This window comes from Bison bison, unplaced genomic scaffold, assembly GCF_000754665.1.
Source record: "Bison bison bison isolate TAMUID 2011002044 unplaced genomic scaffold, Bison_UMD1.0 scf7180017864444, whole genome shotgun sequence".
Classification (NCBI taxonomy): domain Eukaryota; kingdom Metazoa; phylum Chordata; class Mammalia; order Artiodactyla; family Bovidae; genus Bison; species Bison bison.
In genome coordinates, this window is record NW_011495006.1 from 322,518 (window position 1) to 334,795 (window position 12,278).

At 62.2% G+C, this 12,278-nt stretch overlaps 1 protein-coding gene across 2 annotated transcripts in view; it reads left to right on the plus strand.

Moving 5' to 3' along the window:
* LOC105002280 (t-SNARE domain-containing protein 1-like) overlaps positions 1-12,157 on the plus strand; it is a 43,234-nt gene extending 31,077 nt beyond the window's left edge. The window contains exons 3-5 of one of the 2 annotated variants that reach the window (XR_826933.1): positions 2,283-2,389; positions 5,669-5,711; positions 12,039-12,157. Coding sequence is in view for 1 of the 2 variants with exons in the window: in XM_010858810.1 (XP_010857112.1) it covers positions 2,283-2,378 (96 nt within the window). In the remaining variant the exon portion in view is untranslated. The remainder of the gene's footprint in view (positions 1-2,282; positions 2,390-5,668; positions 5,712-12,038) is intronic. The other variant, XM_010858810.1, reaches the window with a different exon arrangement.
* The last annotated feature ends 121 nt before the right edge of the window (positions 12,158-12,278 follow it).

The following is a 12,278-nucleotide window of genomic DNA, read 5'->3' on the forward strand; positions in this document are numbered from 1 at the left end:
TAGATCATACCCACGCAGGTGCTCAGCTGCTGTCCAGCTCGAGGTCAGCCTGAGGGTCCCGGGAAGGCTGACCGGGGCTGGGCCGGGCACGGACACTCCTCCTGCCGGTGGCGAGCATGAGGCCAGGCTAATCCCAGCTGGGCTGTACCTGAGCCACGTGGATGGGAGAGCTGGGACAGCGGCTTGCTGTGACCGCCTGGAGCCTGGGAGGCAGGCAGTGTGCCCCAGCCTCACACAGTCAGGTCGTGGAAGCCAGCTCTGCCCAGCCCTGGCAGCTGTGTTTCTCATGGGCGTCCAGATTCCTGCAGATGGTCCCCATCCATGCTTGTGTGGGGGCCCAGGCGTGCGAGGGGTGCTGAGAGCTCACAGGGCCCGTCGGCCCTTCTGTGGGGGATGTGGAGCATACACACAGGCCTGCCACGGGCACCGGGTTGGAATCCTGACTGCAGCTTGTGAGCTGGCGGCTCTTTGTCTGCAGACACGTTGACAGGACCCGCCGGTCAGTGTTGGGGAGGGACTGAGTCCAGGCAGTCCGTGGGGGACCCTGGGCACTCACAAGTTTTCAAAAGGGGGGCTGTCCTGCTGCACTCGGACAGCGGGCCCTGTCCAGGGTCCTGAGGGGCCCTGGCTTGGAGACCCTTTCTGCCAGGAGGGCTGTGGGTTTCCGACCTCCCCCACCCCCAGCTCTGGGCTCCCTGAAGGCTATGTCTGATTCATTCTGGCCCCTCCCCCACACAGCTGGCATGCCAGGGCAGCAGTGTGACTTGTGAAAGCTGGGAAGCGGGGCAGAGAGGCTGAACCGCAGATGAGCACACCATTTCTGAGGCCGGGGCAGGTCACTTAACCTCTCTGAGCCAAGTGCTGGCCCAGGATATGGCATGACAGTACTTGTCCACAGGCCTGGGAGGCAGGGCTGTTCTGATGATGGCTGGTCTTCAGCTGGAGTAACACTGAGGCAGTGAAGATGGGGATGGGGTTGGTCATCCATCCGTCATCCAGCAGATCTGAGACACTGCCCTGAAGCAGAGTTCAGTCCTGCCTACTCCAGGGACCCTGCCTACCCTGTCCCTGCCAGGCTCTTCCCTTCCCCACAGCTGAGTCAGCTTTCCACTGTAATGTCCGCTTAGAGACCAGAGCCACCTTGCAAGAGTGGAAGGGCAGAAAGGTGGATAGATGGGTGGATTGTTGTGTGTGTGTGTGTGTGATCACGTTGCTGGAGGGGTGGAGGGGTGGGGGGATGGATGAGTGGATGGAGGAATGGGTATGTGGACTGGCAGGCAGGTGGGTCATTGGAATGAATGGATGAGTGATGGAGGAACAGTGGAAGGAGTGCAATAATGAATGGATGAATGCAGGGCCAGCCCCAACATCCGCTTGATGGCTCAGGTGAGCTGTCGGGGGATTCATCCTTGACCTCTTTCCCTTCTCTTGAGTAGCCCGTCACAGCCAGGTTCTGAGGGTCCCCCTCCTGGTCTTGCCCCCATCCTCTCAGATTCCCCTTCTGCTTGAGGCCTTTGTCTTTCCAGGGATCGGTCTTCCTTCTCCTCCCCAACCTCCTAGTTACTTCCTAAGTCACTAACTCTTGTGAAGTTGGAGGGCTTGTCACCAACCCTCTTGAACTGCTTGGTGACCTCCCAGGCTATTCTAAGCTCTCGCTTTGCATCAGGTTCCACCTTGGTCCCTTACCTCCCACCGGCTGGTGTGCCTGGGGAGTCACACCCCCTGCGCTCAGGACCTGGAGAGTTAGAACCCTCCCTGACGAGTTCTCCAGCACCGATCTGTGTGTCTTCCCGCCCTGAGGCCTTTGATGGTGTGCCCGCAAGTTGTAAATTTATAGTGACCACAACAACATAGAGGAATAAGAAAAGTGGGGAGGACTTTGTGGCTGGCATTTGTCAGACTCCATGGCGTGTACTTGCCATGCGTCATCTTTTGAAGTCTTCCAAGTGGCTCCTGGAGTCCACGGCATCATCTTATACTTGCAGAAGAATCCAAGGTCCCAGGAAGGGGCGTGGCTAAGGAGGAGGGCAAACCAGGAGCCACTCCCAAGCCTGGCTGCCTCTGGAGCTGTCGGCGCCTCACTGGCTCTCCTGCCTCCTTTCCAGGGCCAACCCAGAGCGGCTCTTGGATGAGTATGTGCCATCTGTCCCCTGCAAGGGACAAGGTCTGTGTGGGCCTTGGCCTCAGGTGGGCCCAGCCCCCTGCAGTCACAGGCCCAGTGTCCCCCAGGATGGGAGGCCAGGCGCCCAACACACGACAGCAGCCTCTGTCTCTCTGTCCAGCTCCGGAGACGCAAGGTCAAGTGCTTCCTCCTGGCGGCTGGTGTCACCATCCTGCTGGTCATCGTCCTCATCGTCGCCACCTCCGTCCGAAAGTGATGCCGCCCCGGGTAGGTGCGGTCCCTGCCCCCACACCACCCATCTGATCTCCTTTGACCCACCCCCATCCACCACCCACCACTTATCCATCCACTCGTCTCCCCATCTCTGGTCCACCCACCCGTCCACTTATCCATCCGTTCATCCTCCGATGTGTCAGCCATGGCTGGGCCCTGCTGACCAGTGGTGAACAAGGCAGAGGGCAGCCCACGTGCCTGGAGCTCACAGCCCAGGGCAGGCTCTCCTGAAGACCCCTGTGTAAGCACTGACTTCCAGAAGGTCACGACTGACTAGTCCCCTGGGATGGTATTGAGCAGAGTCAGGCAGCAGACCCTCCCTGGAGCTTCAGAGGGTCTAAGGCCCTGCTGGCCCTTGATTTTGGGTCCTGGCCTCCAGAGCTGGGACAAAACCCCACCCCATCTGTGGTCATCTGTGACGGCAGCCCAGGGCATAGATAGAGCTCCAGATGTCACCCTTGGGGGCGACACGCCTGCTACTTAGGTCATTCTGCTCACAACGGTGGGACGGTCATCATCAGCACCATCCAGCAGGGGAGACTGAGGCCCACGGTCGTATGTAGGGCACTGCCATGTCCAAGGCTGGGCTCCATCACCAGAGGTGAGGGTCCATGTTGACGGGGCCTCCCGTGCTCCTGGGTCCTGGGCGGGGACAGTACCTGGCGCTGAGGGACCAGTGGGGAGGGGCTTCCCTCCCCTCTCCACTCCTTCAGATTTCCCTACAGCCCTCCTTTGCTCAGACCTCCCAGACCTCCCACTTACCCTCCCGCCCCACCCTCCCCTGCACACCCAGCTGTGACCCCGCCCCAGGGCTGGGAAACCCGTCCCACTGCTAGAGGGAACCCAAGGATGCATCCTCGGGCCAGGCACGCAGACCCCGCGGGAACAGCTGATCGGCCTCCAGTGAGCTCCCTGGCTGGAGCGGACTGACCCCTGGGGAGACGGAAGGCGAGGCTGAGACGCAGGCCACATGGCCGGCCAGTAGCCCCTTAGTGGCCCGCGGGCTCAGGGGGCAGGAGGGGTCTCCAGCTCCTAGCAGCTTATAGACAAACAGTGGGGAGGGCCTGGGGCTGGGGCAGCTCAGACCCTGGTAGGACAAGCTGGGAGTCAGGCCCCAGGCCACCTGGAGGGGGGCGCAGGGGTGTGGGTGTCCCTGGGCACTGTGGGACCGGAGGAGCCCTGAGCCCATCCCTGTAGGGACACCTCATCTCTGGCGCATCACCAAGCCAGGAGATACCCCAGCCCACTGTGCTCAGGCACCCTCTGTGACCCGCAGGCCATGCGGCAGGGGTCCCGGGACCTGGAGGCCCACCTGCTCTGGGCACGGCTTCTGCAGAGCTGTGGGGCTACCGTCTGCCTCTCTCTTGCTGCCTAGTTGCTCTGAGGACAAAGGCAGATAATGGCTAAATATAAACAGTGCTTTGAGGAAGGAAAAGGCTCTGTTCAAACGCAGGGGGTTATTACTTCTGCAGAAAAAACAGGCCTTGAGGGAGGGGCTCCCTGACACCCGCAGCCTCACGCGCCCATTCTGTGTTTGTATGTTGGGCAAGGCCCTGCCCTCCAGGGGTCTCCCAAGGAGGGGTTGTGGCCCTACATCACCCCCACCCCACTGTCCAGGCCACCCCCCAAGGGCCCCTGCCGGCTCCCGGGGCTGCGACTCCCCTAGGCTCAGTTCTTCCCAGCTGCCGAGGTTTGCAGGCCCCTCTGCCTGGTCCTTACAGGCTGGGGCTTGGGGGTGTGTGGGCGGGGCACGTCAGGACCTGGAACTCTCCAATGTGGAAGGACCGCCTATCTAGCTCAGCAGGCCTCGCTCACCTGTGAGCTCCTGCACTCAATTTACAGCAGGATGAGGGCTTGTCCAGGACCAGGGTCAGGGCTCAGAGTGTGAGCAGGGTCAGGACTCAGAGTGTGAGCAGGGTCAGGGCTCAGAGTGTGACCGGGGTCAGGGTTCAGAGTGTGACCGGGGTCACGGCTCAGAGTGTGACTGGGGTCAGGGCTCACTGTGTGACCGGGGTCAGGGCTCCAAGTGGGACCAGGGTCAGGGCTCAGAGTGTGACCAGGATCAGGCTCAGTGTGTGACCAGGGTCAGGGCTCAGAGTGTGACCGGGGTCAGGGCTCAGTGTGTGACCGGGTCAGGGCTCAGAGTGGGACCAGGATCAAGCTCAGTGTGTGACCAGGGTCAAGGCTCAGTGTAACCAGGGTCAGGGTTCAGACTGTGACCAGGGTCAGGGCTCAGAGTGGGACCGGGGTCAGGGGCTCAGTGTGTGACCGGATCAGGGCTCAGTGTGTGACCAGGGTCAGGGCTCAAAGTGGGACCAGGGTCAGGGCTCAGCATATGACCAGTTCAGGGCTCAGAGTGTGACTGGGATCAGCCTCATAGTGTGACCAGGGTCAGGACTCAGAGTGTGACTGGGTCGGCCTCATAGTGTGACGAGGCTATGGACCAAGTCTGTGGTCCGGGTTGAGCCTCCTTAGCCCTGGTAGGAACGTTGGATGACACAGAAGCAGAAGCAAGGGTGCCTGTCCTGGTCAAGCCCAGCTCCTGCCCCAGCTCCTCATCTCATATCCGACCCCCTTGCCTTTCTGGAAAGTGGTGTTTCCAGAAGTACCTCAAGCCCAGTCGCTTTGAGCAGATCTGAGAGATGAAGGTTTGGGGTCAACCTTGGTTTTCAGGGATGCGATCCCAGAAGCCAGGCAGAGGAAGCTATGGTGACTCTGGGTCCCCAGCAAGGCCCAGGGCCCGGGCATGTACCCCTGTGATTTCTCGGGACGCGGGGCAGCGTGTCAGGCTGCAGGGGGGCTGGTTTCCCAGTGCCCAGTGCAACTGGCCGGCAGCAGGATTGCCCAGGTCTCGGCCGTGGCTCCTAAGGGGAAGGAGCTGGTGGAATCGGTAGGAGGAGTTGAGTCCTTGGATCTGGGGGACTTCCCCGTCCCTCTGTCCTCCTGGGGACCCACAACTTCGGCGCTTACACCCTCAGGATCTCTTTTCACGTTTAACTGTGTTCTCTGTGGATCTGTCTGTGTGTCCCTGTGGGCTCTCTGGGTCCCAAGTCTTGGTGCAGGATGGGGGAGTGGCTGGAGGAGGGAGCAGGGGGTCAGGGCAAGCGAGGGCTTGTCCTCGCCTGCCCCCGCTGGGGTCACAAGGCTGGGCCTCAACAAATAGGAAATTCCAGTATCTGGGCAACAATCCATGAAGCATTTTTCACAAGCACAAAAATTTAAGGGGCTCAATGGAGGCTCATAGCAAATCGTGTTTTTTATGTTTTCTGAAAGCTGTGGAATATCAACCTCGAAGCCATTGATTTCCATTTGGGAAGTGAGTGGTGGGGTCTTCATCTCCAGGTTCCTCTGTGCACGTGTGTGTCTGCAGCTCTGTGTGCGCGTGTGCTTCTGTTTGCGTGTGTGTTGTGTGTGTTTCTGTGTGCACCTGCATGTGTGTCTGTGCATGCGCATGTGTGTCTCTGTGTGTACACGTGTCTGTGTACATGCGTGTGTGTGCATGTCTGTGTGCACGTGTGTCTCTGCGTGCATGTATGTGTACACGTGTATCTGTGTGTGCACGCGTGTGTCTGCATGCCTATGTATCTGTGTTCACGTGTGTGTCCCTTTGTGTACACGTGCATCTGTGTACATGCATCTCTGTGTGCATGCGTGTCTCTGTGTGCATGTATGTGTACATGTGTATCTGTGTGTGCATGCGTGTGTCTACATGCCTATGTATCTATGTTCACGTGTGTGTCTCTTTGTGTACATGTGTGTCTGTGTACATGCGTGTGCATGTGCATCTCTGTGTGCATGTGTGTCTCTCTGTGTGCATGTGTGTCTGTGTGTACACACGTGTATCTGTGTGTGTGTGTGTGTCTGCATGTGTGTGCACATGTGTGAGGTCAGGAGGGAGGGACAGACCCCCCCTTAAGCTGCCCGCTCCCCCTCCCCAGAGGCTGCGGTGGTGGATGGAGCATGGCATCCGGGTGGGCAGGAGATGACTGTGCCCCATGCGTAGGAGCTTTACATGGGAGAACCTCACTTAATCCTCACCACAGCTCCATGAAGGAGGTGCTGGTGTGTCCCCATTTTTCAGATGAGAAAACTGACACATGGAGAGATGAAGGGACTTACCTGGAGGGGATAGCACAGAGGGGTGAGCCTCCTGGGGTTGGGAGTGCCAGGGAAACACTGCCCAGAAGGCCAAGTGGCTGTCCAGGATCACAGAGCGGGAGTGTGGGGCCAGGCTGTAGCTCGGGTCTGCGCGACCCTGAGGTCTGGTGGTGTGGGGACTGCGGGTCGTCCACGTGGCCTGGGTGGTCAGTGGCGCTGTCCTCGGGGCATGCTCATGAAGGTGGCTCAGATGACTGCTCTAGGCTGAGCCTGCAAAAGGCCTGGTGGCCTCGTCATCTGCAGGCTGGTGACACTGGGCAGCCCTGCCCGCCCTGCCTCAGTGGTAAGCGTGCCTGCCGGGGGTGCTGGGAGGGCTCCCTGAAGGTCACGCGGCTCCCTGGGCATTTATGCATGGAAATCTCCTCCAGGGACCCAGCGCCCACCTCCCAGAGCCCCCGGTCAGCAGGCAGGTGGACAGAGACCCCTGGGAGAGGCTGGGGGCAGCAGGAGGAGGGGAGGGGCTGTGGCCCCCATCATGGCCCAGATCTATGAAGGGTCATCCGTGTTGCCTCTGCAGTGACCGTGGGCATCAGCGGTGAGGGTCGCCGGATGTCCTGCTCAGAGGAGTCCCGCCCTCTGTGACAGTCTGTCTCCTCACCACGCCGTCACCTTCGCAATGGTGTTACTATTGTCACGAGCCTGCTCTTGTTCATGGAGACAGGACACTCAGCTGGCCTTTCTCTCTGATGTTCCCGTGTGGCCCTCCAGCCAGCAGGGCCAGGCCTTGTCCTCCCGGTCACCTCTGGCAGGACACATGGGCACAAGTCCCAGCAGCCCAGAGGTCGGCGATGCCTCTGTCTGATTCAGTAAACACCCCCGCCCCTGCCAGTTGGAAGCAGACCCAGCACTGCTCCCTCAGGGGAGAGGCAGGCCCCTGAGGTGCTGACCTGTCAGGAGCAGAGTGGAAGCTGGAAGGGGCGCAGGTCTGCAGGGAGGGCTTCCCGGAGGAGGTGGTTCTTGAGAGCTGAGGATTGAGAGGTGGGGATGGGGTCCTCCATCAAACAAGAAGGTGGGCACTCGGGGCTGAGAGCAGGGACAGGCAAAGGCCTGCGGTCACTGTGGGTGGAGCACGGCAGCAAAAGCCAGCCAGGCCGCGTTCAGGAGGCCCCCAGGCTTCCTGGGGCCACTTGTCAGAAGCAGTGTTTGCTCCCAGCAGGCCCCCTTCCCCTTGCATGTGATGACCCCACCCCTCAGCACCCCCAGGCTGGGCAGAAGGCCACCTGAGGAGGGCTGGCCCAGCCAGCCGGTGGGAATGCCCTCCACCAGGACAAAGGTGGAAAAGAACAGAAGCACGCCAGTGCCAGCGGCCGCACAGAAGTGAGAAGACGGGAGGCCTGATGGACGGTGTGGTGGCGTTTGCTGGCCGCTAGGCAGGGGCGAGGTGGAATGGCCTGGAGCCTTTCGAGTCCCAGCCACCCCAGGTGCCCACGGGGACGCGCAGGCTTCCTCTCCTGCAAGCTGGCCGCCGACCTGCCCGACCACACACCTCCCCAGAAGCAGGAGTTCGGGTTCCCTGATGACTCCTGTAACCCAGGCTGGGAACCTTGCTCAGACCCCAGCCCCAGGCCTTTGTTCCCATCATGGCGGGGAGGGGCGCTTGAGGCCTGTGTGCCCAGCTCCTGGGGAGGCGGCCATGGCCCTCCGTGTCCCTGGGGCAAGCCCCTGCCCTCACCGTCCCCTTCTCCCCGACCCCCTCCCTTCCCCAGCTGGCACTGGCCTCAGATTTGGTTCTGTGACTCCGGGCTCTGGGGCCGCACCTGTCCAGGGGTCACACTGTCCCTGGAGTGACCACTGGACACACAGAATCCCAGGCTGTGCCAGGGCCCTAGGCCCTCAGCAACATCAGGATTGGAGTGGGGGTACCTGATGATGCCAGCCGGGGGCCCTCTGAGCAGGAGGAAGGCGAAGCTCGGCACCACCCTCATCCCCCATGCCCACCTTGACCTCAGGGTCAGGCCACTGAGCCATCCAGTCCTGTGTCCACTGTGATGACCCCACTCACCAGGCGGCAGGAGGACACATTGCCTGAGGCCAAGGGTTGGGCAAAAGCGTGTCTGTGCGGTGGCATAGCCCTGGGTTTGGCCCCCCCCTGCCATATCCACCTGGGGCAGAGGGCAGGTCCCCAGCTCCATGCAGCTTTGGTATCAGACCTGTGAGGGGGGATAGTCCCCACCCCGACATAGGGCTGCGTGGTCATGGGCGCTCCTGCAGGAGCCCCGTCAATCAGCCCAGCAGGGCAGGTGAGGGCCTGGCCACTTTCCTTCCCTTGCTTCTCCAGAGCCAGGCAGGAGGCGGCCGGTGGGGTCCTGCCCTTGGGGACCCCCTGAGAGGAGGGCTCCAGGCCCCACTTGCAGGGCAGGCACTTGGAAGGGAGCCGCCAGGCCTGACAGAGGAGAGAGGGCTTCACTGCAGAACGAGGACTTCAGGGGGCCAAGGGGAGCCCCTGGGCCAAAGTCTACAAAGCAAGCATTCTGAGGGTCAGCTGCGTTTCGCAAGACGCCCCACCCCGCCCCCTGACTGTTTCCCTGCTCAAAGCTAGCAGTTTTGCTTCTGGGTACTTCTCAGTAATTGCAATAATAAATTGAATAATTAAGCTAAATCCACAGAAGAGAATTAAATATTAATTTCTAATAAGCTATTCAGACAGGGTCACTAGGGAGGACCAGCAGACTGTATCTGCGCTGGGCGCTCTCCTGCCCAGCCCCCGAGCTCTCCCTGCCAGGGCAGGGCTAACCCACATGTAGCCTCGGTCCAGGGGGCAATGGTCACTGGGCTGTCAGTTGGCCTGTCAGTTGGCCAGCAGGCACACGAGACTGGCATCAGGCCCAGCAGTGGAGGAGGATGCCCAGGGGTCTGGGCCTGGGTCCCCATGGCAGCTGAAGTTGCCCGCCACCAAGGGGGTGGGCGCATCACTGGCAGAGTGGTGAGTGGATGAGAAATGACTCGTCTGAGGGACATTGACAGTGACCTGAGGGATGGGAGCCAAGCCCAGTCCCTGTGGTGCCTGCACCTTGAGAAGGCCTCTCACCATCACCCCATAGCCCAGGGAGCTCACGGTGATCTGAGCCCCAGACAGTCAAAGGACGGTGCTCCAGACGGACCCTAGGGCAGCCTGCTCCCACTCTGAGCCCTGAGCCTGGTCACACTCAGAGCCCTGACCCTGGTCCCACCCTGAGCCCTGACCCTGGTCACACCCTGAGCCCTGACCCTGGTCCCGCCCTGAGCCCTGACCCTGGTCACACCCTGAGCCCTGAGCCTGGTCACACTCAGAGCCTTGACCCTGGTCACACCCTGAGCCCTGACCCTGGTCCTGCTCTGGTCATGTGATGGACCTGACTCTGAACCTGATCCTGGCTGTAGACCCGGCCCTGACCCTGCTCTTAAGAGATGAGAAAGCACGGGGCAGGCACAGTGTGTCTGCTACATGAAGTTGATGGTGAGGTGGGGAACGTGGTCAGTGCAGGTTATGGGTCTAAATCAATCAAGGGTCCCTGAGACCCCGGGGGTGTTTGGAGCCGGGCACCATCTTGATGGGATGGGGGTGTGTGAAGCCCCTGTGGCCCCCAAGGTGACGCCACCCTGAGGAGATGGGGACTGAGGAGTTTGGCCGGGGCAGGAAAAGGGTGCAGCAGAGATGGGGGCAGGGCAGGGCTGCGGGTTGTGCGAAGCCCGGAAAGACGGCCCCCTCCAGCCCCAGCACCCTGAGAGCCAGTCTCCGCACCATGGACCTGTGGGTGCCCTCCTGGAGGCCCTGTGGACCCCAGCCCGGGGGAGATCCCAGTGCCGGGGGCTCAGCCCTGCAGGCCGTGGCCTGTCCCCAGCACCTTTCAGATCCCGTCAGCGTCCCATCTGTTCAGACCCAAAGGTCTGCTCCATAGCCTCGCGTCAGAACCATGTGGCTGAGGCTCCGCCTGCAGAGCACGGGGCAGCAGGCGGGGCACTTGGGGTGGGGGCCGTGTGCTGGGTGCGGGGGGCCCCACGTGAGTCCATTCATGCAGGTGGAGACGCACCTGCAGAGGGCCAGATGGGGTCTGCACAGGCCTGGGGGCTGGGGTCGGCAGGGGCGTGCTGAGTCTTCACCATCCTGCCAGCCAGAGCCTGTGCCCAGGCTTCCAGGAAGGGCTAAGCCAGCTTGGGGGTGCCAGCTGACTGTAGCCCCATTTTACTAACCAGGAGATGGAGCTTAGAGGCCCAGGCCTGCAGCTGGCTCTCGGGATGGGGTCTCCTGTGAAGCTGGCATTGAGAGGGCCTCCTGGGAGGGACCCTGGGGAGGAGGTGACAGGCGTGGAGGTGGGGTGCAGGGACAGGAAGGCGGGAGAGGCCACAGAGGAGGCACGCAGGTGCCGGGGGCTCTCTGGTGGGGGCTGAGGCAGGCACAGCTCTGAAGAGTGCCCATGTGGGCTGAGCCTCGGTCACCCTTTTAGGCCTGTGTCTGGGGGCGCATTGGGGAGCAACTGCTGCTCTCCTCCCTGCCCTCCCCTTCCTGGCACTCAGCATACCCTCTGGGAGGAAGGTGGGCAAGCTTGCCCAGCAGGGAGGGAAGCATAGGCCAGCGGCAGTTCCTTGTGGTCCTCAGGTTTGCTGCTGGGCCCTGGCTGGGGCAGAGGGGCTGTGGGGAGGCGAGGGAGGTGGCACGCGCCTGGAGACCACGTGCAAGGGGTGCGCGGGCCGGCGGGGGTCCCGTTCCTCAGGGCCTTTTCAGGGGCCTGGCCTGTGCCCGCCACGGCGGGCTGTGATTTTCAACATGCGCTCTGGGGCCTCCTTAAGAGGCGCCGTTTGAGGAGCTGCCGTTCACCCGCTGGCTCGTGGCTCCAGGATGGTGCGGGGGGCCCCCAGCCTGTGCAGACGCGCGTGGCCGCAGTCCTTGTGGTTCCGAGGAGGACATGTGGGCGGCGCTGCAGGAGAGGAGGAGGATGGGCGGTCAGCGGGGCCCTCGGGGCTGCAGGGGCCGGCCAGCTGTGACGTTCCGGGAAGGGAGAGGCCGGGGGCCAGGAAGCGCCGAGGACAGCTCCTGGCGTGTGGCTTTGGAGGCAGGAGAGAGCAGGGCAGCCAGGCTGGACTCGCGGGTGAGGACGGGCTGGACAGGGGTGGAGGGAGGTCGGTGAGGTCTGGGGAAGCCTGACCTGGGCCAGGGCGGGGGTGGTCCACGCCGGCACTGCGGCCACGGTGGCTCGCCTCCCGGGACCTCTGCCTTCTCACCTGCGAGATGGAGGCTGGTTGCCAGGGCCCACGCTCCTTGCCACCTTGTGACTCACTGCCCAGCGTCTTGCCCCCAGGATCGCAGGGACAGGGACCCCAGCTCCAACAGCCCTGCCCAAGGGAAGGCCCTCGGCTCCCCAAGGAGGCTGGCGTGTTGGGGACACCCAGGCCTGGGAGCCAGCAGGACCCCTCGCCCGCCGTTGGCTCCCGGGCCTCCTCCCTGACTGCTCTTGCCGCAGCTGAGCCGGGCTCTCACCAGGAGCTGACGGAGCCTCTTGTGTTGCAGGCTGATGCTGTCGCCTGGCCTGCATGGACCCACAGAGCTTTGCACCTGCCTGCTACATGCCGACCCCCTGCCTCTGTGCCGGCCCCTGGCTGAGCCGCCCAATAAACTGCCATCATAGCCAGCTACAGGACCACTGGTCTCCATCTGTCATCCGTCAGCAGGAGGCAGCTTCTGGCTCTGGGACCCCAGAGATGGAGCCTGGGCTGCGTTGGGTGGGAGGGGTGGCGGGGGTGTGACTGG